Source organism: Melanotaenia boesemani, chromosome 14, assembly GCF_017639745.1.
Source record: "Melanotaenia boesemani isolate fMelBoe1 chromosome 14, fMelBoe1.pri, whole genome shotgun sequence".
Classification (NCBI taxonomy): domain Eukaryota; kingdom Metazoa; phylum Chordata; class Actinopteri; order Atheriniformes; family Melanotaeniidae; genus Melanotaenia; species Melanotaenia boesemani.
Genome location: NC_055695.1, coordinates 26,408,206 through 26,435,546, shown reverse-complemented (window position 1 = coordinate 26,435,546; position 27,341 = coordinate 26,408,206). Strand labels below are relative to the sequence as shown.

Here is a 27,341-nt window from a genome sequence, read left to right as displayed (position 1 = left end):
AATGAGCTTTTTATTTAAAAGCACATATAATGGAGCTAAATACATTTAGCAGAAAAAACAGCATTACTACTATTTCTTTTGTACAAAAAATGAGACAATACAAAAATACTAATATTGAATTTCAATACAGTTGAGGGTGTATTTTTATGCATATTACAAATAACTATTACATTCTACATAGTTTAGTTATCTAGATACAAAAATCTGTCAAATTGATGCTTTTTAAGCAGCATTTTGTAAAGAACACAGGTCTGTAATCATAGTGGATATATCTAAACATGTTAAGAAACAATATCTTACAGAGTTAATTTTAGTGATCTATACATTATTTATATATTTATAAAAAGAGAGCGAAAACGGCTTTGTGAAATGATAGGACGGACTATACGATGAAAAAGATGTGCAACATGGCGGCGTGTGTTCTTGGATGAGGATATCTGAGTAGGCTGTAAATAAAAAGGACCTGGTACTGTACAAAATGTTAGTGATTACACAGGACAGGCTATTAACATGCGAGGTTAAAGATGCTTTTTAGCAGAAAATAAAAATATTAGATCCACAGTTTTTTATAACCTGTTCTCTCGTTCTCCGACACACAGTGGCACACACAGTAGACATACACGCACACACACTTGGCACAGCTGACAGCGTGTGTGTGTTAGTTTCCGCACACACAGTTTATCAAGAGGGGTGTTCCTTTTCACAGAGCACAGGGCTCCTACACATACACACATGAAATCACAAGAACAATAACAAGCATACCCACACAAGCACAAGACAAAACACACACAAACTGAGAGACAAACATCCATTGCCAATGAGTGATTGGATGGATGAGAGCCCCTCCCTTCCAGCGGAAAGAGCCCAAATCATCCCAAAATAATGTGCCAGCTTAGCTGTAAATCATCACTCCCATCTCCATGGTGACAGACCATACCCCCTTCACTCCATTCACCAGTCAACCTTCCTATTTAGGAATCCAGACAGGTGGCCAAAACACCAGGAAGTGGCATGGCACAGCCACGCCTCCTATCCAGGTGCTGGGTCGGCTGGGAGGTCAGCCTCCCTCCTTCCACAGAATATGACATGCATTTACTACATCTAACCTCAAGAACTGCAACATCCCGGGTTTGGGCTGCGCTGATAGTCCACTGCAAAAAAGCTTGATGTGCTGATCTGGAGACAGACGTGTGTGAGGTCGGAGGGTTTCAAAGGTGAAGATTGGGAAGAATTTTTTTTTGTTACCAGTTTCTAAAAGCCAAACAAGCTGTTTATGATGCCCGCAGTAGCTTGCTAGTACTGGGTTACGGTATTAGTTTAGAAGCTGATGTTTCTGTCTCATGAATTCAGCACAATCAAGTTTTCTTCAGTTAAACATCTCATGCAGCAAGTGGTGATCATGGACAATGAAGTTAAAACAGTGCTATAAGTTATACTTTTCTATACTGTTAATATTTCTATGTTGCTAACTAATGCAGTAATATCCTTCCCATGGCTCAGGAAGTTGTTGTCCTATGGCGCTCCAAGGCCACAGAGAGTTCAGAGAGGAAGGATCCCTCTCTCCCTAGGCAGGGGGTTTGTCTCTTTTCTTTTCTTATATTCTTTTTTAATTGAGTTTTCTTCACATGTTTTCCCTTCATGTGATTGCTGTCAAATCCTCCACACCCTTAGCTCTGCCTGTCAAGTCATCGATTTCTTCATTAATTTAGTTGTTTAGCTCTCCAATTCTTTTTTGTTTGTGCTCAAAGACATATAGGCTCAAATGTTGATTAGTAAGTAATAGAGAATAATAAGTCTGAATAGTGAGAGTGGACTCTGCTGTGCAAATCTCAAATCTGACACCCCGGTCCACAACGTGCCTCGCAGGGCACAGCAAAAGGGAGGAGGATGCCATTTAAGAAGCAGCTACAGTCTCTTGTCGCTACATTCTACTGTCCGATGGGAGGTGAGCAGCGCTGTGGTTGGCTCCTCGATGACAGGAAGGCGGCGAGGCCTCCCTCACACCATGTTGTGGTGGTTGTTCCTGTCGATGATGTCGGATGATGGGAGCAGCTCCTTCTTGATTGGGGAGGGTGGGGGTGTGGGCAGCTTCACCCTAGGCTTGAACAGGTCAGAGACGTAGAACACCTGGTGGACACAGAGAGACAGAAAGTGTCATGGTTTACACTATGATAGTAGCATAAGATGAGATAATAAAGACACGTTTTTAATGTAATTATTTTATCTGAGATAATAAGCCTATCTTGATGAGTTTAAATGAAAATATGAGGCTGAGGGACAACCAGGTACTGTAATGCTTTACGTACTGCATGTTAGGCCTGTCTTGGTTGATCTGTCTCTACAAAAATATTTCAGTTATCTTTTTTCTAAGAAATGTTATTATTTCTTCTTGATTTCACTGCAAAACTGGCATCAGTTTCACTAATAGATTGCATTACATTGCATTGCATTACATTAAACAAAATTCCCAAATGAGTAAAACATGACTGATCAGCAGTACATGGAAAAAACATGACCAACGTTTGCTAACATAAAAGAGCAATTATAGCATGACTAGTGAATAATCAAAAGTGATTGCAGGAGCAAAAGGAAATCCTCTAGACTTAAAACAAGTCAGCTGGCTCCTGGTACACTGTGGCAGGTCTAAACAGGAGCACAATAAATATGCACCTACATGTTCTGTGAGCTGGCAAGAAGTGATTATTACGATGCATCATGACGCTATGATAAGGACCACCTTATCAACTTTCTCTGGGACATTTTGGGCAATCCCAAACTGCAATAATGAGTAATCTGACTGAGGGATGTGATCCAAGTATGGCTCAACCAAATATGTCTGAATTTGTGAACCATGGTCAATTTTTCTCATAAAGGTCATCCTTCATGATTCATGGTGGTGCACAAAGGAACCCCCCCCCCCCCCCCCCCCCCCCCCCCCCAAAAAAAAGAGAGGAAATCTCTTCCTGAGATCATAATGACATCATATGTCAAACAGAAAATGGGTAGGAAAGGACAGGAAGTGGGACCAAGGAATTACTGTCCAGTTCAACCACTGCCACTTACAATAGGGTCTGGGGTCACTAATGAGCAACGGGCGCTTAAGTTGCAGCTAACACACACACAAACACATGCAAATACACACATACAGTAATTGGCAGTCGCAGCAGCCTTTCCTTGCATGTAGCCAGTCCAGACCGACCTCAGGGCCTGTGCCAGGGGGGTAAAACTCTGTCAAAGACAACCTACTGGGCTCCAGCTTCTATAGGGGAACAATATGGATAATGCTTCTAGGGGTATTACATGGTGCTCTCATGTGTCTGACTGGGGAAACAAGTGTTTCAGTGTTCATCTGTGTTTTCTGAAAAAATGCTGGACATGTAGTCCCTGATCTATTTATACATCTCATTCTGAGTGCTAGGCCCAACACATTCTCCTCTATGGCAGCTTGACATTTACTGACTACACAATGAGCATTACTGGTGACCCAGTAAAGAAAGTAAACACCTCCATTTCCTATTAGAATGACTTAATGCTGAATGTCTTAGGTTCAATAATACCATATGATTAGGAGAACAGAAAGGATGTGAAGTCATATCTCTCAGAGTCATGCAAGCCATCATGGGAAACACTCCTCACTCATTTCCCATCGGCATCCATCGCAGCGGCCCCAGCTCGCTGTGTCACCCGTGCTCCCAAATTATCGGCCCTGAACTGCCATGGCGGAGGGCTTATCGTGACCTCACCGCTTCCTGCCAGTGATTATACAAACACATACAAAGCCTCCAGCCCTTCATTGTGTTGAGTATTGCAACTCAGCAGTTTCTCACTTTAATTCATTTACACCTGGAACCAAAACAGCATGATCTTTAAAAGCGTGTATGTGCATGCAAGTTTTGAGTGTCTGAGCCTTTAAATACTACTAAAAGATTAACCCAGAAATATTAAGACAGCTGAGTCACACAGGAAGTGAAGATTATATGTCAACACCAAAAAAACAAACAAATAAAAAACCACATTACTCACTGGTGCATTTACACCTACTGCATGCTCTCCATATAGGTTGTGCATTCATTTAGAAAATAACTCTAATGCATTAACTGGTTTATTTATACTTCAGTAGGACACACATTGCAGGTAGGACAGTTCCTGTTGTGGTTTCACTGAACCAGTGAAGTCAGGAGTGTTTGGCTCAAAGCACATTAGGTCACATCAATGAATGTGAGGGGAGACACTTTAAAGCAGCAGTTTACTTACAGCAAAACACGCCTCTACATATGAACGTGTCCTTTAACATTTATATTGTTTATTTGCTGGCACTCTGGAAGCTGGAAGAGCAGTAACAATGAACTCGTGAGATAACATTGAGTAAGTTAATGAAATGTATTTGGAGAGGAAAGGATTGGTTTAAAGTCTCTATAACTCAGCTGAGACAAGACTGCTTCCAACTTTTCCAACTGTGTCTTCTTTTGCTCTCCATATCTTACATCTAATCGTGGGCTCTCTTTTAACATGTGCGCACAAACTCAGGCTGGATCATCAGCTCGTTGAACGCAGCTTGCCAAGGATAAGGCAAATCTGGTGTCTTTAAGTACTTATGTGTGAAAAGATCGAACAAAATAAATCTCAACTAAAAACCCTTAAAACTTGCGACTTCTTACTTTATAACAGTCTTTGCACATGTAATAAATCAAAGGAGAGGAGCATTCTTATCTTCCTTGTGTTAAAATATTAACAGTAAAGTGTGTGCAGCTGCTTGCTGAAGATCTAAAGATGTTCACACCTTGATTAAGTACTTTGGACCAGCACTTCTGAGCCACCACGATTTCATACCCCCTTTTTCATGCCTCCACTCATCTCCTGTCATGTCCTTTCTGCTCTGTGGCTTACTGAGAGGCTGAAACAGAAGAGCTAAAGTACTCACAGATGTGTGTTTCAACAAGGCCCAAGCAAATCAGACAGGGAGTAGAGGATTGTAAACACTAACCTCACTGCCATGATCGGCAAGGGTTTAACAGTGTGTTTGTGCATGTATACATATGAGAATGTGAATAATGTGAATATCAAGCTGTCTCTCTCCATGCAGGAGGCTGGCAGAATTGCTGAGCTGGATTAAACCCACGCTCATCCCGAGCCAAAATCTGGACAAGGCTCCTCTCTCCTGTCACTTTCCTCCCTCTTCACCCCCTGCCCGTTCAGAGGCAGGCTCATACACTGAGCTTATTTCTGAAAACAGAGTTTTCTGACTTGTCAGGGCTGATGTCGTCTAGGAGCTACGCCCATCTGGTGGAGCCCTGATTCTCTGTAACGTTACAGTCTTTTGTTCTGCTCTGATTCCTGCTCACAAATCCCTTAAAAATCCTGGCATTCAAGATGTTCGTCATGCCTTGTGATTCTGTGTGTGCCAACGTCTGCATCGGCGCCACCACTAAGGTCGCACTTAATTTTATTAATCTGACTCTTTCCACGTTGATTTGGGTGTTGTGTAAAGGTAAGGGTTGCTTAAGTGTGTGTGCGTTGCAGATGCAATCGAGTTTAGCAGGAGCCTGCTGTGCTGACAGAACCAGAGCCACCAAATAAAAAAAAACAAAATAATTAACAGCCTCTTGCTAGTTTCAAAGCCTAATCCTTTCTTTTTTACTCACTTACTTTCTTTTTGTGCTCCCCCTGCTTCTAACTTGACCCAAATTCAATTTTCCTTGGCTCCATCTTTGCTCAGCGTAATGATGAGGGTTACGAAAATCATCTGGCAACTGCCCTGATGTGTCACACAAGCAGTGATGAAGGTTACAGAACATGCACTCACACCAACACGCAGACACGTACAGAAACACACTCACACACACTTCTGAACAAGAGCCTGGCTCCAAAAAATGTGTTATTCATTAAAGGGAATCAGACTCTCCTCACATCACTGCCTGCACCATTTCTCCTTTTCATGAAAACCAGAAGGGAAATGCATGGAAAAAAAGGAGATTAGAGGAGGAAATCTTTATTTGAAGTTTGCGTCACCTGAAGGATTCCCTGCAAAAAAAAGGTGACTTTAACTACTTTATAAGTAAAATGGGAGGCAGAGCCTTCAGTCATCTGGCCACTCTCTTAGGAAACCAGTTTCCAGTCTGGGTTCAGGAGGCATTCTCTCTACCTTTAATCAAGCTTAAAACTTTGATTTTTGATAAATCTTACTGTTGGCTTAGACTTCAGGGGGACGACCCATAATGGACATTTTCATCTCTTTGCTCATTATTTTTCTTCTATAAATTTACAACATTACTACGGTCATTAACTTGTATTTCTCCTCTTCTCTCTCAGCAGATGTCCCTGGCTGAACATTGTGGTGCTTGTTGATCTTTCTGTCCTGTCCTTTCCACCAAAAACTACTCGTGGCAAAAGAAAAGATTTGATGCAATTCGTTGGTTTTCCTTCATATTTTTTTATGAATTGGCTTGTATAAACAGTTATAAATTGGACCAATGTGTGTTTTTTTAACTGGATCACAATGAATTGGTTGGAATTGGTTATGTGTGTAAAGAGTCTTGAGATGACTTTGTTGGAAACTGGCAGTATTTAAATAAAGCTGAATTCAATTGAACTTTATCTCGTTGTGCTCAGTTGCTTATATTTTCTCGTTTTTTTGATGATGGTGTGTTTGTGTGTCACTCACTATGCAGTAGGCCACCAGGGCTCCCTGCACAAAGCCTGCCAGGACATCGGTCGGGTGGTGCTTATGGTCGGAGACGCGTGATAAGCCAGTGTAGAAAGCCATCATCAACAAGGTGAACTGGAGCAACGGGCGCAGGAGACGAGCGCCGCGCCATGTGAACCTGGACTGGATGTAGAACTGGAAACAAGGAAAGAAGAGGAGAATAAAATTAACACACACACACAGATAGAGTGTGGGTTAATAATGAAAAACATATATTCCACATCATACTACTGAAGTTGGCATTAATGTCAGCGTCATTTTATTTGGTTGTCAGTAATAACCTGAACCCTCACACACACACACACACACCGGGCTGAAGACATTCATAAAGGTTACAACATGTTACATTGCCTTTTTAACCCTGCACCTGCAGTATGCGTGTGTGTGTGTGTTTGTCTGAGAGGTCTAGACTGAATCAAAGTGGGCAAGTTTGCCAAACCGACAGGGAAACACATACACTCTTCCACAATCTGACTGCTTGAGACCCGGACATGACTGATTCATGGTTAAACATCCCAGCTGTGAAAACAACACGACCACAGAGAAGCACTAGAATACACACACACACACACACACACACACACGCACACACCTATATACATACCCTACCAAGCTTGTTCCAAAACTTTGTTGGGATGAACTCGCTACCCTCTATTTGAGTAAACACTAGATAAAACTCGTGTGCAACCCCCCTTTCTCTCCTCAAAGACTATTTTCTGGGTCATGATAAAGACTGACGGGAACCAAAACAGGAACAAATAACTCCAAGGCCACTTTCAGTCCCTCAAAAGAGTGCAAACACGCCACCCGTGTTGCTCTTTCTTCAACCACTTAACATGCACAGTGGTGAGGTCATCCCAGGCTTTTCAGGCATCCTGTGTTTCTGCACCACTCATACCCATAACTTCCTGTCTGCCACACTAACAGACAGAGGGTCAGCCTCAGCCAAAAGTCACCCAGCCCACAGCACCATATTAATGTCAAATAATCAACCAGGCTAACAATACCTACAGGCAGCCACAGAAACCCCCATCAACAACGGGCCTTTCTAGGTGTGGACGTAAATCTCTGTCATACTTCCTCTATGACACTCTGTCATTGTTCTTCTCCTGATGGAAGCAGAGGAAGCAATCCCTCCCATCCCCTCTAGTCTTGCTCTTCTCCTTCTTGGCAGGGATGTTTAGACTTCAGTTTCCTTTACCATGCTTCTTAGGTAGCAGGCAAGGACTACTGATAAGGACGTTAGTCAGACGGCTTGCAGTCATCCACAACCTCTGAACTTCTAAGTTTTATGGCAGCTTTGATATAGCTTAGAGCTGAGAAAAAGGAAGACTTGGACATAGTCAAAACAAGGAGTTACACTGACCTGCCAGTCAACATGACCTTATCTAACAGTAGGGCACGAGTACACCCAGATAATTCTCTCCAAGTCAGCAGGAGCTGCACACACTGATTCATGATAAGTGCTTGAAAGTGTCAACGACAAATCTCAAGTCGCCTTTTTAAAATCTTAAACAGAATCAGCTGTCTGCCTTCCCACCTCCAGCCGTCCTCCCAGAATTTGTCTCAAACAATCTGAGATCTGAGGAACATGACACTAAAACACAATAAAAGAAGCCCAACAGATTCCCATGACAGGAGACAAGAGCGACACAGAGTCTGGTGGTTTCTAAAGGAATCCAGCTCATTCCTCTGAGACATTCACACTCTGTCTCTCTTGCTTTGACTCTGACTCAGTGTTACATGGCAGAAAACAAACACAACAAAGTGAGAAAAAATGAGAATGTGGGTTCATTTTGCGTGCCTGTCCCCGTTTTCGCTTCTCACAGTTTGCATCATGCCGTGAGACAAAAGTGTAGCTGTGGGCGAGACCACTTCCATATGAACTGAAAACTGTTGCTTTTTGCTACTGAAGTGAACACGCATATACTAATATTGCATGCGCATGTTTGCTTTCTGTGGCTGCGGTGTCACTGTGCGCTGTGCCGTGTGGTCTCTACCAGTTATCTGTGTGCCATCTCGGAAAGCTGCAGCACTGTTAGGGCTCAGCTCCGACCACATCAGTCACAGATGCAGCTCGACAGGAAATGAAGTGCTGCAATAAATACGTGCCAATTAGTGGGTGACTGGGGTTTGTGGGTGGGAGGGGAACATGAATGATTAGTGCTAAGTGATTTCTCTATTGGTCAGTAACAATTTTAATAAATAATTTGTCATCAGTCTTACTTCTTTCAGTCATGCTTGTAGAACCAGTTAGCCTAGCTTACCATATAAACTTGAAATGAGGAGAAACAGCCAGACTTAGCCTTTTTTTGTTTTGGTCTACTTTTTGGATGGGGCAGCTACTTCCTAGTTTTTCTGGTTACCTGGCAACTGCATTCAGCAAGTAATTGTAATTTTGTTCAACTGAAAACACATACTGAGTGAACTGCTGAGCTTAGCAGATGGTGGCAGCCAGATTTTGTTGCTCACTTTTTTTCTACAGTGAGCAGTATTGATGTGTCTGCATTATTGGCCAAATGTCAAAAGAAGGATTTTGCATCTTGAAATCTTTCCGAGTTCTCAGACAAAACAAGAAAACAGAAAAGTGTTTCCTCAGCTTCTTGTATTTTGTTTTGTTTGGCTATGTTATGTTTATTCAGGTGGTGATTTAACTTTCAGAGTATTTCCATCCTCACATACTTCTGATTTTAACTGCTCTTGGACAGGACACATAACACAAGACTTAAAAAAAAAAAAAAAAAAAGAGAGAGTGGGAGTAAAACCATGATGTCACATGTGGCCTTTGTCTCTGGCTGGTTTTCTACTCCAAAACATCCACTACAAGCCGTTCTCCTCTAATCCTTCAGCTGATCTCCATCCCGGTGTTTGGACCGGCCTCCTCTGGTGATAGTCCGTACTTTACCACAACTGGAGAGCTGCTTTCTTGCTAGTGTGTCACGCTGTGGTCTGGATGCAGCACATCTCTTTTCTCTCTCTGCTTTTTATTCAGTTCTTTTCCTCACTCTGACCAGAGTGTGGCTCTAGGTTCACCAAAAGGCTGGGAAATACCCATAGCAAGCGCTACAATACACCAAAACTGCCAATGAGAACCACAACTATCCTGTAAAGCCAACCAGACCCAAAACACAGACTCTCTAATCCCATTTCTCTCCTTTGTAGGATGCAAAGTCAAGTTGAAACTGTGTGAACAGAGGAAGAGGGGGAGGAGATGATTGGGGAGATATAAGCTAGCAATTGTCTGTGTGTGTGTGTGTAATTAGACTGTTTGAAGCATGACATGCCTCTGGGGTGCTAACCCCCACCAGACACCCAAAACAGGTGGAGTGAGAGGGAGAGAAGAGGAAGTGTGCATGCAGCTGCCCTGGAGAAAACAGGTGGAGTGTATCCATCCATATCTCCCAGGCTTAAAAAGGAGTATAAGATTGAGTGAGGGGGTGGAGAAGAGGTGGAGCAGTGGATCAAAACAATGTTTTTGTTCTTTCCTGAAGCAGTGAATCCCCTAATTAGAGCCCAGCCTTCTTCCCATGACTCCACAATCAGTGAGCTATTGTTTCAATGATCGTCACTATGTGTGTGGCATATGACTCTAAGTATTGGAGAGAATAATGATTACTTACAGCCAGGTAGAGCATGGTATACAGGGAAAAAGAGGCATGTCCTGAGAAGAAGGATTTCCTGTGAAAAGAAATATTTTCTAGTGCCCATTGTTGTCAAAATAAATGTTTCAGAAAGCCTTCAGTACTCAAAAAATAAAGTATAATAAGCACGTATTGTGGTTTGCACAAACCTGGCCTCTTGCACGGCGCTGTCTTCACCAGTGCAGGTATAGTTAGTGATGTATCCCAGTGAACAGTTGATGGTGGTGAAATCTGGCCGACACACATCTATGAAGTGGGGTCTCATCCTGCCCACCGACACCTTGGCGATGTCTGTAAATGACTGGCTGACGGCACAGCCGAACATGAACACACCTATCTGCAAGAAGACACATAATAAAATCACTTTGCACATCTGTTATTGTTAACTATGCCACAATCTTAGTGCTTCAGCTGTTAACATTGAGATTTTTGCACATTAGTGAGCCTATAAGTGACAGATTTCGCAGTGTAACTTTTCACTCATGTTCTACCTGACCTACTAGACCTACTAGAAGTGTGTGGTGGTGTTCTTCTTTGCAGAGGCACTGTGCTCAGCCTGCATTGGCCTGGCTAATTTCAGTGTACTGTTGTATGGATGCAGACATCTAGAAAAATGTTTAATTTTCTGTCTTTTCCCACCTTGCTCCTTTTTTTTGGTGACTGAGATTAACCTCTCTGATTTTGTTCTGTTTCACTTTATCACAGCTGACCTTTGCAGAGTAAATGTTCACATCCTGCACTATGATTTGATGGAGGTTTAGAGCTACAGCTGCATCAAGGATATTTATATTGTTCCTGAAAGTGTTTTTCAGACAAGCCTGGACCTTTTATAATGTGTGTTATGTGTCATTTTCATTTATTTTTTGCCAGTAACACACATACTGATCTTCATAAATCTCACGTGTTTCATTTTATTATAACTCCAAAACTATTGATCTTATGGTTGCAGGGATATTCTCAGTATGGGTATGCAATTTTTGAGCAGGGCTAAAAAATATGCCCATGGGCTCAAAGGGTTAATACACACATACAGGTTTTTGTGAAAATATTTATTTCTGCTTTAAAAATAAATGTGAAACAATTGATAAATTATGTTCTCCGATTTAAAACTATATTTACCATGATTGATCTCAGTCTGATAATTTCACTTTAGTCAGCATTACTGCAGTTCTTTCTTCAGTTTTCCTTTTTAAAGAAGGAAACCAACTTCTATTTTCTAAATTATGATGGCCCAAAGGTCAGTTAGGGGAAAGGTTTATTGAACTGCAAAGTGTATTTAGAGCTCACCTGTTTGTAGAGAGCTGCAACGTAAGGGTTCCCAACAAATGACTTGGTTCCTTCATGTAGTTGGTGAATCCTGTAGCATTCTCCAATTGCAATCTAAAAGAAACATTTTTTTCAGAAAAACCGAAAAGATAAAGATAGAAATATGCTGCTCAATTTGACAGTTGTAAAGTAGAATTATGAGCAGAAAAACATTCAGTAAAGCATTAACATCAGAATGTATCATGCAAGAAATGAGATTCAGCTCCAGGTTGACGGGAAAGTGAATGAGAGTTACACATAGACAATCATACAAAATGAGCATGGCCTGCCTTTCCCTCAGGCAGTTTGGATGAGATGTGAGTTTGAAAATGATGTCTGCTCGGTGATATGATGCAGTCTTTATGAATGATAATGATAACGCTGAAGGCAGCGGGAAAAGAAAAACACTTAAGTTTAATCGTCTAGACTGTGTAGGCATCAGAGTCAGACTGACCTGACTTTGATATGAGAAGAATTTACTGTACATTATCTGCTATACTGCTTAAATCTACTAGACTAACCTTGACCGCTGTGGTACTCTAACCAGGTGGTTTTAAGTACTGTTGGGTCCCATGGAAAGCGCTACTCTAAGGGGGCTCATGCTAAGCCAGTGCTTGAGGCACAAGGATGTCGATCAAACCTCCACCAGCCGGGGTAGGTAACTGACAACCCAGCTCTACTTATTCCAGACAAGTCCTCATTCTTTGGCATACTTTCTCACCACTCAGAGTCTCAGGAAAATATTTACCTGCCCATCTGTAAGCCAGCAGATGCTCATACTGTGAAGAGCATCATATGCACACAAAAATGTGCACACGTGTAAAACTTTCTCTCACACCCTCGACCTAAACAACAATCGCTACAGGTTTAGATGAACTACAGATCAGTTGTGAATATGTTTGTCTGGATACAAAGATTATCAAAAACCACTTAAGTCTCTTCTTAATCTCTTCATCCTGTTTTATTTTCTTAGTTAATTTCATATCTCTACTGCTTTGATTTCTCTTAAAGGATGTTGGCCTGCTTGCCTCAGTTTTTTCCAGCGTCCTTTTCCTTGTTTTCTAAAGAAGTTAAACTTCAAATATGGCCTATGGAAAAAAACATTTACGCGATTTTATAAACCAAATTAAGATCAAGCATTGTATAAGTTTATCCGTGCTCATGTATTCTGTATGTGTATTGTTAATCTTGCTAAACACGCCTATCCTGCTCATTGGGTGGTCAGCTGTGCAGGCTTACAGCCTGTTTGTTTACAGAAACAAACATAATGGTGTATTAGTGTGTTTGTGCGCACTATTGTGATTGAATTGTTCCGATCAGAGCTGGAGATTAGAGCCACAGGAGGCTACTTCAGGTCGCAAATGTTTATTTGACTTGTCAGCATTTGCATTCAAAGACCTCCTCCACCTTCTATGTCTTGATTTACTGCTGCATGTCTGGTTGTCTGAAAACAGACAGGTCACCAACGCTCAGACCACAGGAGTAAATAGATATTTAAAAGGTTTATTTGGACCGTCGCTGTGTATACTTTACATTCTGTTTCTCACAGTGCAAACACGGCTTGTCAGATGTGGATAAGTCTTACACGCAGGACTATTGGGATTTCCCTTGCAGTCGATATAATCAAGAGGTCCAACTGGAATCTGCTACCAGCACATGCATACGTGTGCATGTATGTGTATGTATGTGTGTGCTTGCCTGAGACAGGGAGCGAGTTAAAGGAATGGTGTCGGCATGGCAGTAGACGCCACTAATGGAACACAGCTGTGTGAGACACGCCAACTTTGCCCACACGTGAACATGTGAGAGAGCTAACACAAGCTCAGTCTCCTGATTCTAATAAGTAGAAGAGCTGAGCTGGTACAGTGTGTATATGTGTGCATGTGTGTGCCCACCAAGCCGATGGCAAGGGCACAACGGTGAGACGACAGCTTAGTCTGAGAACTTAGGAGGGGGCTGTAAAGGTCACCTAGCCTGACCACATAGCATTAATTGACATACACCCACCACATGTCATTATAACATGTTTCCACTACGCCTGGCCTCCCTCTTTAATCTGCTATTCCCCCTTTTTTTCTTTTCTTTTTTGAAGCATGAGTCCAGTAATGGGAATAAAGACTTCATGCTGTTTCTAGCTAGTGAGACACCCGAGGCTATCAGTGGGGCACCAGCGTCATGGGAGAGAGCAATGGCATTTCAACCAAAGTACAGTGCAGGGCACAGAGTCAGAGTGGAGATAAAAGCAAGAGTCATAAGAGTGGACCGGGAGCTTGTTAAAACTCTTTGGTCTTTAACATGCATGTGTCAGCATGCATACAGACAGAGATACATTTCCTAATCTTGCTAGAAGGGCCTCTCACTACTGACTCACTTAGCAAAGTAATAAAAAGCCAGCCATTACAAATGACTGTAAATGACTCAAAGAAGCAACACAACAATAAAGAATGATGGAGAATGGGGGTGGGGGAATAAATCACATTTATAGAAGAAAATAGGGCTCCTTTAGAAAAGACTGCATGCTAGGAAATTGCTAAAAAAAAAAAAAAAAAAACTTTAATGAGGTGTCCACAGGAATCTAAGTGGAAGGAAGCAGCAAACAAAAGGAGGTGTGAAGGTCGACTTACAGAGAAGATGCCAATAAGAATGCCAACACCAGAAAGCACAGCATCACTAATGGTGTCGCCCTCTTTTTGGGGGAAGCGGATGGACTCGTCCGAACAGTAAAACCCGCGCCGGTACGGCTTTATGGTGCTAGTCTCAATGATCAGGAAAGGCAGGCTAGCTACAAAAGACACAAAAAGAGAGAAGGACAGGAAGAGGGAGAGAAGAAAGAAAGCACAAAAGCAACCAGGTCAGTGACACAGATATAAACAGGAGAAGCACAAGGAGCATGCTGGCACCGGAGGAATCATGGGATGCCAGAAAAGGGTTGGGCTTGAGAAAGTTATGTGTGGACATCTTGGAGCAAAGGAGTGACGATTTTCCAAAACTATGACTTAAGAGAAAGACTACGCAAACTTTTCCCTTATCTCATGTGACACCGTCACTCCTTTGCGGCCACATCATGAACCCCATCATGAGCTCTTCCTGTTTCTGCCCTTTATTGATTCCACAGTCGAGCACTTTTTGTGGCGGGGGGGGGGGGACTTACGGACACTGCGGGCAGTGTCAAGCCAACAGAAATGAGCACTGAAGAGGGTATGGTGCTGCTCTTGTAGGGATAGTTCAGGCTGGAGTCGCTGCAGTAAAGACCCCTCTGGTATGGACGAATAGAGGTATGATGGAGAACCATGGTCGGCAGCATAGCTACACACACACACACACGCATACACACATTATGTAAACAGAAACTACGCACACATGAACACATGTAAATATATAAGTCTGACCCAAAGATTCACTTATACTGCATCAAATCCACTTACCTGTAAGCTGTAAAAGAAGCACAGTTTAAACACACATTAACACACAAAACACCTTCACAGGTGTGTGAGCTCATGCCTACATTAAACATGGTATTTACTCAGCAAACACTCTCCTGCTGCTTCTGTTGACAAAGTGACACAAGCCCATAAAGAACTTTTATCCATCAGGATCAGTCCCTCCTGACAGAACAACCAGGGGTCCATTGCTAAAGACAAAAGAAGCCTTTGACAATGGCAGTGTGTTAAGCCAAAATTAGGTTGATAGTATGGAAATTAGATAAGAGTGCCTGAGTTTCAGGTGGTGCTGAAAGACCTTTTATGGACAAAATATCTTCAAAGGGAACAGAGTCATTTAGAGAAATATTAACTATCTTGCAACTTTCAACAGCCTTCATGAGGAGCTAAGGTTGTCCAGCAATGTCAACAACCAATGGACAGTTAGTAGTAGCCCATATGAAAAATGACTTTAATAACTGCTTTCAAAACCACACACACATACCAAGACTGTCTTCTGTCCTAACAAGAGAACATAGTAAAACAAAAACAGGCGTGCAAAGTCTGGCCTGGACTTTTAAGTTTTTCATGAGGGATTTTAAAATGTGTGAATATTAGGAAAAACTAAAAGTAAGCCCACCCAACTCTGGAGGATTTTTTCACATGACAGCATGTTTTGGCGCATGTATGCAAAACCATAGTTGCTCATAAAAGGAGGGAGCTCAAGACACGAAGGCGTCCTGAAGGGCCGCATGTAGACACAGCAACATATACATTCAGTGTCAGGCTGAACCAAAACTATTCCCACACGAGGTTTCATGTGGTTAGCTCACATCACAGAGATCTGCTTATGAATGTTCCTGATGTAGCCGGAGAACCGCGGCTGTCGTCTCAGCAGTGATGAGTGTAAAGATCGTGTTACCGATCCGTCCTGAAAAATACCAGAGTGAACTTCTCGAGGACCTCAAAACACTTCTCTCATGCATGCTGGTGAGACGTGCAGCCTCAGCACCGCTGTAATTTCAGTGTTGTCTCAGGTGTGTATCAGATCAATGAGTGGACATTTAAACCATGTCCACAGTGGTGTGGTTAAAACCACACAAAAAAAGAAAGAAAAGAATTAAAAAGCAAAAACCGATTTTCTAAACTCACAAGGCGAATTGGCGAATTTGCAGATGAAGATGAAGCCTCCGCGGCTCAGGAGGCGGTGTGAACCATCCACTAATTGAAAATATTTAGTGGTTCAATCCCTGAATCCTTCAGTTTGCAAGCCTAAGAGTCCCTGGGTGCAAAATACTTAACCCCAAAACTGCAGATGCAATGAACATGCAAATATGGGCCTCCATATTTGTCCTCCATCTGAATCCAGAAATTCCCAGTAGAAGAAATTAAATGAAATAAAGAGTCATTATCTTTCAAGTATTTTTCTTCTACTGTTTTGATGTCTAAGTGATGCCTCTCTGTCTGTGTGAAGTGGTTAGCAGAGGGCAGTGGATAGGATGGTCACTGAACCAGACACCTGCACAAACAGTGTGCAGCACCAGGCTTTAACAGGCTGCTGGTGGGTCCACGCAGGGCCAGGCCAAGCTTTGGTGGTGTCTTTGAAACATGCTATCCACACAAAAGACAGGGTTAGCTGTGGGTGAGGACCACATTTCTGGAGCAAGGTGGGGCAGGATGGTCAACACAACTTAAAACGAGTTGATTCCAGTGCAGATATGGTTGTCTTTTAGCTTAATGCTTCGGTGTACTTGCCAACAAATATAATACCTTAAAGAAAGTGGGAATCCTTGTGAGTTAAGTCCATACACAAACTGCTGGGTAAACAATCAGCTGGGGGAAAAAAAGTTTCAGAAAAATTACATTGTGTTCAAGTCCTTATTCATTTTCTCTTTGCTTTCCTTTCCATCTTCCTCCATCCCTTTGCTAAGGTCTTCTTGTGTAGAAGGAATTCAAATGCTAATGAGGAGAAGTGGGGGGAGAAAAAAAAGGTCAGACGTTCACGGACGAAAACCCACACAAGCTAACTAAGCGGTGCTTAAAGGCTAAACTGATCGGAGAAAACCATGGGAAACTCTGAAGCCGAGCAGCTCACTGGCTAAAAAAAAGTTAAGTGAGTTCGAGCGGTTAACCAACTTGTCCCCATCTATTGATAATCCATGAAAGCCTCTCTGTGTTTGCACAGCGCCCAGTCTTGAGATGCCAAGCTGTTTTGTTCTCCCCCCCTGAGAACAGCCTGGTATGTGGGCATTCTCATCATACCACAGTCAGTCCATGAAGCTCTGAGCAGAAAATAAAACATGCTCAGGCGTTCGCTCTACAGCACATCTGTGACTTGACTGCAAACAGCAGCATGAGGAAATATGACCTCCTTTATGCCAACAGAATAAAGAGCAAGTGACCCTCAGAGGGTCCTTGCTGACCCAGGAGGAAGAAGAGAGAGACAGAAGGGAGTGTCAGAGGAAAAAAGAGAAAGAAGTGGGCTGGACTGTTGGCAAAAGCCTGTGGTGCATCACTGAATCAAAAAACAACTATTTCACCAGCTTTGTTGTGAGGTCACTAACATTCAGTAATGGCTCAGATGAAGATTAGAAAGGGTCCTACCTTATTTCCAGAGGAAATACTTCTCTCAACCCATTTGCTTTGTTGTTACATTTTGCTTTGCCAGAGATTTTGTATGTTTTGTGCTTTAAGAGCCAATGAGCCTTATGAGTTATCAAACCACCGAGCTGCTTTTAAATGCCACATGAACAGGCGCCTGAGTTTAACTGGAGCCTGAAAATGCCTTCACTGGACAGATATGAGAAGAAGAGATGGACGGCCCAGAAAGTAAGAATGAAACAGAAGGAAAGTGTACATATCCAAAGTGGGTGGCTTGGCAGGTTTGGGAACACTTCTATTTGTCTTATCAGATCCTGCCATGCATTTCTCTCATGCAGTCTATGAGGAGAACCACTGCAGACCACTAAAGACTACTTACTGCAGGTCAGAGAAAGGGTTTCCTTTGCCTGGCTGAATCAGTGTTTATATAGTAGAGGTCATGGCAAGGCCTTTGTGCGTGCACATGTGTGTGTTAGTGTGGTCGCTGCACATATTTTCCATCTGTAAATCCAGTCACAGGTTTGCGTTCCGCTCCCTGCTAGAAATCACAGCTCAAAAGTCAGTCCACGTGTGTTTGTATGAGGTGTGTGCGTGTGTGCTTACAAACGCATGTGTGAACTCTTTTGTTGATGTGACAGATTACCCAGCTGGCATCCCTTTGATTGGCTTTAGAGCTAAATTTGGTACAGTGACTTAGTAGATCTATTAACAGTGCAAGCTCAGCTGGGAAAGAAACAGGTTCTTCTTACCTGGTTAAAGATTAGGATTTATGTTTGGATGTATTTAAACTTTTCTTTACAGTCAGGTTTGAAGTCCCTTGCCTCAGGTGGCCCGTTTATGCTTGCCAGAAAAGGAAACAATAGCTATTCTTATTGCATCTAAAGCTCTGCGTCCTTTAAGAGGTTAATTCCCTTCGGCATGGAATGAATTTCCCTGCAGAACAACACCTACATGTCTGCTAAGAAAATACTAGGCTTCTCGTCCTCCAGCTCACACCGCTCTCTCGCATCCCTCTGAATCTCTATTGACATTTTAATAGGCTTTCAGGACCAGAATTAGGACGATATCGTGATTTCTAGAGAGCCAGCCCGAGTGTCAGCAGCGAGTGAGAAGTGAATGGGAGGCGTGGTATGGCAGAGGAAGAGGTATTGTGGCCGCCACTAATGGAGGATTTCCTCCTCCTGTCTCTCAATCGCACCATGTGACCTATCCTGAGAAGGAGTGGGAGAATTCAGAGGAAGGTTAAAGAGGGCAGAGGCTGAAGTGGGCTTTGACTCCATAGACATGACCAGTAAATCAATCAAACAGTGCCTTCTTTTTTTCCTCTACTCATTTTTCTCACCACTCCTTCAACAAATCAGAAAATTGTTGAAAGGAAAAAGCTGGGCTTTAAAGTGTCTGATCAACTATTATTCTACAATCACAAAAACTGAAGATTTAGTTATTTTTTACTCAATTTTTAATTAAATGTCCAATTTCATGTACATGTTTAAGCTGGTAAACATTGTCTTTCACTGGCGAATGTTGCGTAACCATAAACCCTGAAACAACCTAATCTGTCCATGTGTATCAGATCCATTTTGTTTACTTCTCAATTCCCCGTCTGTTAAGAAACTTTTGGCATACTTATATCATTCAGATGTGAACATTACATACACCCTGCAACATGACCTGCATCAGCAGGAGGGCTCTCTAAAGTAACCTACACTGCAAACAGAACAATGGATATATATAGCCTCGTAGTTATTTGATATGTGTGAGACTGTCTGTGTAGGAGGGGACATCTCTGTCTACTTTCTTCTAAATTGCATGAATATGTGCATCAATACAGGCACATTTGAGTGGGAAAGATTAGCCATGTGTGTGCCAACAGTTAGAGTGGGTGAGTCCATATTTGAAGAACAAGAACAAGAGAATCAGGGGTTCAGCGCCAAGTCCACTTGTTTGCAGAAAAGTATCGTGCCAAAACACAGGGCAGTGGCAGCAGTGTCTGGGAAGGTTTTCAGAGGAAATATTACACATGGGGTTCCCTCAATTGTCTACTCATTTGATCCTGTGTTAATATAAAACTTGACTTTCAAAAAGGGTATATTAAGCATCTTTACTGTGACCAGTGGGGGTTAAACAGAGGCTGCCAAGCAGATACCTAAAATGTTATCAAATGTGTCCCCCACCCATCAGCACAAAGAACCACAACCCTACATTTTATCTTGAGGTCACTAAAGCCATGAGCTTGAGAATGCGAGGCCTCCCAAACATTTGGGAATAGGTTCGCTGAAGTTCGTGACAGACCCTGGAGGTAGCTGCAGGACCAGAGGTCAAGGGTGAGGGATGCTGCATAGCTCTGGCATTGTGCTGTAGGGTGCAAGAGCAGCAAATGTCACTGAGACTATGCCTATCATGCTGTAACTGTGGAAGTGTGAGGCTGCGTGTGTGGCTGTGTGGCTGTTAAATGGGATTACTGTGGTTCCACTGGTAACTTCAGCCAAGCCTCCCTCAAAGAATTTTAAGTTGCTGACCACAAAGGGCTTTAAAAATGTCCTTGCAATCCTAATAAACAAACTCATCTCTATCAACCTGCCCTTAAAGCTGTATCCATCAACATAATCACCATTTAGGAAACTTACATGCCTACATTGATACAGATGTTGGCCCAAAGATGTTGTCTCATTGTTTCCATAGCCTGCTGATGTGTTTCAGACATGTACAAGCTCACAAATACACAAACACACACAGATACACAGGAGTGGCTGAGGTCAGCAGAGTGGTGCACAAAGTGAATCCCGGCCCTTTTTCCTCTCGCTGTGTGAATGCTGCAGCAACCGGGGGCCGCTGGCTGAAGCATGTGCTTTACTCAGAGAGATTTTATTCACAGGAATAAATACCTTTTACACACAGGCATCTGTTGGACACTTCTTTAGGGGGACTTACCAGCAAGCACCTGCACGGGCAGTCTCGTGAAAGCTGCTGCGACCCCTACTGCTGTGGATTGTGGGCATATATGAAGAGTCATTGGATCCAGCCAAGTAAAGGTGGCACGTGGATATTTATAATGTGTTTCAGAAAGATCAGTTACAACTTAGAGATACTGCTGGTTTAAAAGGGAGGATGAATGTGCAGCTGCTTCAATGAAGAGGAACCTGAGCCGTGCCCAGGGGCCAAATCACACTATTGGGCTGGTTGGATGGTGGGGCGTTTCTCTGTTATTGCCATAATGGCATTATTACCTCCCAAGACAAAAGCCCGGCTGTTGTGAAGAAGGCTGTGAACTCTTTGAAACCGACCCCCTCTGTCTGGATAATGCTCCGTTAAACTTCCCTCCATCTGTTACATCTTGCACATATCACAAATGGTGTGTGTTGAGGACAATAAGTGTTAACTACTGGCATGGCAGCGTGAATACTTTGCATGATTTTTCAAGCTATTGTCGGCAGCCTCTTCAGTCTGAGCTCTCCTCTGTATGTAAACAAGTCAGGGCTCAGTGGCTGCAGCTCAGATAAGGCCAGCGCCAATAAAGATGCTGAGCTGATTATTACACAGCACTGAGAAGATAAGTGCCACGACTCACAATCCAGCCAACAATACAGCTAGAAGCAGAGGTGGCCGTAAACCACTGATAGATAATCAAGCGGCCTAGAGTACCGATTAGTAGTGTCTATACTCTCTTATCCCTTCCCATTCACTTATGTCCTTTCTCTCTATTCCATCCTCTTCTGTCTGCCATTGGCCCATCGGTCCTCGTAATGAAAACAAAGAGCACTGAGATGCATCAAAAGGGGTATTGTTCTGTGTGAAACAGTGAAATCTCCCTGACCCCCCCACTCATCCAAACCCTCCCCCTACCAATCCCTGGATGCACACCAGTATGTACACACAAATACAGAGGATTTTTGCGGGTTATGCAGTAAGAGGAAAGTGACAGAGGTGGCCTGTGTAACAGCAGGGAGGCCCAAGAAAAGGACACAGAGGGATGTAATGAGGCCTACAGCTTCACATCATCTGCTGCCTCTGCCCTCATTTACATGAAGAGGCCTGTGGCATCGCTGTTAGCTCTGACCCAAGTTAGCAAGCAGGAATAAATCAAAAAAGATCCTGGAAAGACATCAGGTTAGCGAAATAAAATTGCACCAGCTGTGATAGACAAGAAGCTTTTAAAATAACCTCATCTCCAGCTTACAGAACTCCATAAAATATACATTTACATTACTTGCTAAAAACTTAAACACAAGTTAAACACAAGCTGGAATAAGTGCTAACAAAGGGTTATGGTAGTGTCCTGCCTAGTAATCTAAAATGATCTAAATGAGCAGTCTGAAGATGTTTATAGAGGAGGGATATAATCATAGATGAGTGTGTGGACAGAGACGGGAGAAACAGAGGCTTTACTGCTCCATTGTTGTAAAAGTGTGAACTACAAGTCGTTGTTTCTTTATACAATTTGACAGTTTGCTGGGATGGAGACAGTGAAAGAAAGAAAGGAGATGAATGTGTCTGGTTTGTGTACCAGTGTAAAGAGTTAACAGGCACATCAGTCAGCCCGATGCCTTCAGCTTGCCCGAGGGGAACCCACATGGGACACAGACACATATATACACACACATAAAATCAAGCCGCAGATGCCTCACACATGCTACACACACACTGCTTCACCCTCCAGGCCCAACAGTCCATTTAATGACAGCTTAGAGTGCTCCCTCTCCATCATGAACCTCATGGGACACTTATGCACACGCTCACACCCACACACCTCTAATAGCAGCCCTGTGCAGAAACAAACCCCAGGGGTTTGTCTTTTTAACTCTTGCACCAGCAGGAACCAGACACACATCTCAGTGACAAGCTGAATAAGTTACAGACACAAGTCTAGCATCAAGACTCCCACTGATCAACATCACAAAACACACACCAATACACATCTAAGCACAAATGCACCCTTGACATGCCATTCATTCTTGGAGAGGCTGTAGCCACAGTTGCCATAAACATCTGCTGATCTTTATCTTCTTACATAATACAGTGATTCTCTGCTGCCAGAGGACGCTCGTCACCTTCTTAAGAGTCCTTGCCTCACCTTGGCCCGCAGCCATAAGACAAGACACAAGCTGCGAGTCTCCAAAGATCAGCTTCCACGGCAGCATGTGTAACAAATATCATGCAGATGTCGACTATTGCACAGAAATCTGCACAGATTGATTCTTTTGTGATTGCCCACTGAATGTTTGCATGCAAATGTCATACACAGAGCACTGCAGGCTTTTGTCCAATGTGAGTCAATTTTGTACCTGACCTTTGGCCCCATCTTTCAAAGAACTGAAGAGCATCAGCATTTGGACTATAAACACATAAAACACACACTCCGCTTCAGTGCTTCTCTGTAGTAAATGACTCCTTTGAGAGTTTGTTACAAAATTATTGACCACCAGCAGTTAAATAAGTAAATTGTTTGGTTTGACAGGGTTTATTAGAAAATGATAAATATATTAACATAATTCATACTCTTTAAATCTTACACTCTGTGCCTGTGCATCTACTGTATAACTCCCTCTCGGCTCATGCCTCTGCACAGACTGGTGCAGAACTCTGAATATTTGCCCTTAGATTAAGGCCCCAGCAGCTTTGGATGGCAGCCCATGTTTGGGTTTGAGTGTGAGGACCTCCCACTTTCTGTTTGATTACAGTTTCCTTGTGGATAACTTGGCAAATAGTACCTATCTCTTGTGATCCATTACTGCAGGGTGACACCTTTGCTATAGTCTGTGAAATAAAAATGTAAACTTTGAGCATGTACTTCATATATTTAAGCTGTTTTTACAATAGTTTACTTTATTATGATTATTTAAACTCTTCCTTTCTTGTTTCTGTGTTTCTGTGCCTTTTAGTCTCCTTAAGAAAATAAAATGAGGACATATTGGAACAAGCAGAGAGAGAGAAAGCGGTCGAGGGTGGAAATGGACTGTAAGGCAAAAAAAAAAAAAAAAAAAAAAAAAGGACAGGATTTCATTGCACAACCACACCTACCTCCGACCAACACTACCTTTCCGTTTCCCACCCTTTCCTGAGAGACACACACACACACACATATACTATGTGCCCCGTGCTTCACTGCCTTCCAATTGCACCAGATGTCCCATCAAGAGTTTTGGGCCAGATGAAGAATTTGAGAAATTCTGAAAAATATTTATGGAGCGGTTCAGGCTTGAAGTGGCCGAGGCTTGGGGAGGTAGAGGTTAAACCCTCTCCAGCTTTAATGAGGGGGGTTTGTGACTGACTGCTGCAGAGCTTCAGCATCTGATAGTGAAGTCAGATTTGAGCACAGACCTGCTGTTATAGCTCAAAAGATCAGTTCTTAAGCAGATTCTCTTATTCCTTTTGGATGAGATGCTTGTGGAAAGAGCCTGCTGATAAGGCATTTAAGACACTGTCAGTGGTGAATGGTCACCATAGCAATGCCAAGGCAAGACATTGAGACACTCCAAGCAATCAAGAATGCTTCAAACGATTGCAAACCACGTCTGCACACAAGCAGACACACAAAGCATAATCTCCCTTTGCGTTGTGTAAAAGTTAAACAGAGTTGAAGGGAATCTAGATTTAGAAGTATGGTTTCCCGAGCGCTGCAGTGGCTGTCGCCTTCACAGTGTTTTCACAATAAACATCTATTCAAACTGCATGTTGGAGAGCCACTGGGCAGTGTGTCGCCAGAAGGAGAATAAAATCCTACAGGCATGCATTTGAGTTTGTGTATTTTTAGTGATTGTATAATCTGTGTATTTTCGCCTCTTATAGTGACGCTAAATCATCTGCGCTGCTGTGTAAGAGCGGAACCCGAGGCAAGGTAAAGTCAGCACATGATGCTTGTGCTCTGCTGCCAGAATTGTGCACAGGGACTCTGATCTCAGCAGCTGAGGGGAGCCTGAGTGTGTTTTCTCATTGTTTATGGATTTTCAGCCTAAATGAGCCAAAGCAAAATGAGGTTGGGACTCTTTTAGGTGGTGGGAATACACTCATTAGCAGTGCCTGAGGGTGTGTGACTTGAGATTGACAACCTTTGGAAAGATGCTGCTGCACAGACTATATATGTGCGTGTGTAGCACCAGCTGGCAGATATGAGCTAATTAAAGGTATTTATGCATAAGATAACTGTAAAGACTGATGCACACTGAACAAAAGCCTTTCAACATCAGGGCTTCTTCTGAGACCCCCCCCCCCCCCCCCCCCCCCCCCCCCCCCCCCCCCCCCCCCCCCCCCCCCCCCCCCCCCCCCCCCACACACACACACACACACACAAACACACCCACATTCCTCGTTTCTCATCCAGACCGCACTGATAACCCCCCTTCTCCTTCTCTTTCAACTCCCTCAACCCCTACAACCCACTTACCCTCAGACTGCTAAAGTGGGCCAACCAATAATCGCTGAGCGACCAGACTGTGTTTAGCATGACAAAAGACAATCTGGGTGCCTAGTTGTGTGCGTGTCTTTACATGCATTGTGTTTAAAGGCGTACATGTGTGTAGATATACCAGCAAAGGAAGTTGAAGGGCTTTGTTGGCAGGAAATTTGCTCAACATGTGCTCAAAGCTCATCTACATTTATACAAGTTTGCTGAAACAGTGTATCTGTCTGAGGTTCTTTAATAAGCAAACCAATATAAACCTTCTGGAAAATTTTGTCAGGCAAATCTGCTTCTGCTTCCCAGCATTAAAGGGAATGTGAGTTAATCTGCACCACTTGTAACAGGCTGGGTAATAAAGGCCTGCTCCCATGCAGCGATGTCACATATTCCCACGTTACTTTTAAAGCTTCGATTTCTGCATTCAGAGCAGTCGGGGTGACTCCCACCTGCTCCTCTAAAGCCCGGTCAGCCACGGGTCCCGCTCCTCAGTCCCCCTCTCTTTCTCTCCGATCGGAGGCATTCCCCTGCCACAACACATGCTTAAGCAATTATTCCACGCATTCTCCTGGACGAAGAGGGGAGAAGGAGGGCTAGAGAGAGAAAGTAATTTGAATTGGAGTGATCGGGGGCAGCTGGCCAGGGATTTACTGGCCAGGTTCTGGGAGAGAATGTGTAGAAGTTAAGCACAACTCCCATAATCCTTTTCTGAAAAAGAGAAAGGAGAGACGGAGGGGGATTGAAATGGGGAAGAAAAGGAAAGAGGAGAGAGAGAGAGAGAGAGGGGAGGGGGGGGGGTTCCATTGGAGATTGAAACTAAAAAGACTGGACTACAGTGACAGCAGCCAAAAACAAACCAGCTATTAAGGCAACACACACACACACACACACTGCATGTTGAATCTGGACGAGACGCACGCAGAATTATAAGTTAGGACAAACACACAAACTTGTCACAAACAAGTTCAGGCCACCACCATCGCCTTGGCTTCGGTGACAGCTCCTCAGCTGTAAATCAGCACCTAACAGCACACAAATGTTTGACTTCAGCCATCCTTCATCTCTGTGTATGGACAGCTCTAGCTGGAAGGCACCTCTGGAGGTGAAGGGTCACATGAACGGGGTTATCGGGGCACAGGACAGGAGGAGGGTGGGTCACGGGCTATTTTAAGGGCAGTAAAAGGGCAGGATGCAACACTTCAAAACATTTGTGCCCCAGGCGTGTTGGCAGACAGCAGAAGCATTTACTGATCACTCCCAATGACACTCTGTGGACTTTGAAATGATCAATATATTAAGTGATGACACATTTCTTCCGGCTCTCTCAGCTGGTAATATATATATAGATATATATATATATATATCTATATATATATATATATATATATATGCCTGTCAGTAAAACAATGTGTACAGTTTCCTTTTGGGATGATTTATAAAATATTTATAAATAGTTTATATTATAACAGTCCTATACCAAAATTAAGGGATGCTGTGAGGCAGTGTTTGGGTCCTCTGCGTGGGATGGCGTGTTGGAGCGAGATGATAAGTGGATGCTCCGTATAAGTTTTCTAACGGTTACAGATAGCTGCCAAAGGCTCAGAAGCGATAAGGCTTTTTATTGCCAACCATTAGAAAGCGCGGGCACTGTTTGGTTTATCTGTTGCTACAGTTCGTGTAGTTTTTGCATGTGACCCATAGGAGCCAACGACAAATAAAACAGTCAAGGCAAATTCTAAACACAGAGTAAACTTACCAAGTAGGAGACAGAAGATGTCCAGCGCTATAAGCAACTTCTTTTTACTGTTGTCAACACCATTGTTGTTATTTAACGTAGAGGTGCCTCCGTTCCTTGTTTCTTGAGCCATCGCTTTCTCATACATGTACTTTTGCATTTGAGAACTCCACGTTTTTTAGCTCAAAAATCCCACACCACGCTGTAGGTGAAGAAAGGAACTGTCAGGATCTTAAGTCTTTAAAAGAAAAGTCCCGACGCAAAGCTCTGCGCACAGTTTCTGAGCTGATGGTGTTTCCCTGTCTCGTCTGACAAGAAAAAAAACATGTGGTATAAACTGACTCAGGAAGAAAAAGTTGTCTGTGACCGAAATCAATGGAAAGCCTGCTCCCCCTATTATTATTATTTATTTTTTTTATCGGTCCTGGTTCAAACAGTTGAAGTGAATTGCGCTGGGCATCGACAACCGCGCTTGTTATATCAATCCGTCTTCTCCTCCTCCTCCTCCCCCTCCCTTGCTCTCTTCAAGATCCCCCGGCAGCCT

The 27,341-nt window shown here is 43.1% G+C and overlaps 1 protein-coding gene across 4 annotated transcripts; it reads right to left on the bottom strand.

The window, feature by feature from the left end:
* On the bottom strand, window positions 1-27,341 carry plpp3 (phospholipid phosphatase 3). Of its 4 annotated transcripts, XM_042005923.1 has the most exons (8): window positions 22,741-22,857; window positions 14,801-14,955; window positions 14,274-14,431; window positions 11,632-11,724; window positions 10,494-10,681; window positions 10,324-10,381; window positions 6,662-6,838; window positions 1-2,127 (listed from the first exon to the last, which is right to left on the bottom strand). In XM_042005923.1, the coding sequence occupies exons 1-8, from the start codon at window positions 22,821-22,823 to the stop codon at window positions 1,999-2,001; spliced, it is 1,041 nt and encodes a 346-aa protein (XP_041861857.1). In that variant the 5' UTR covers window positions 22,824-22,857; the 3' UTR covers window positions 1-1,998. The 4 variants fall into 4 exon arrangements, with proteins under 4 accessions (XP_041861857.1, XP_041861860.1, XP_041861859.1 ...); XM_042005926.1 differs by lacking the exons at window positions 14,274-14,431; window positions 22,741-22,857 and adding an exon at window positions 26,819-27,341; XM_042005925.1 differs by lacking the exons at window positions 14,801-14,955; window positions 22,741-22,857 and adding an exon at window positions 26,819-27,336.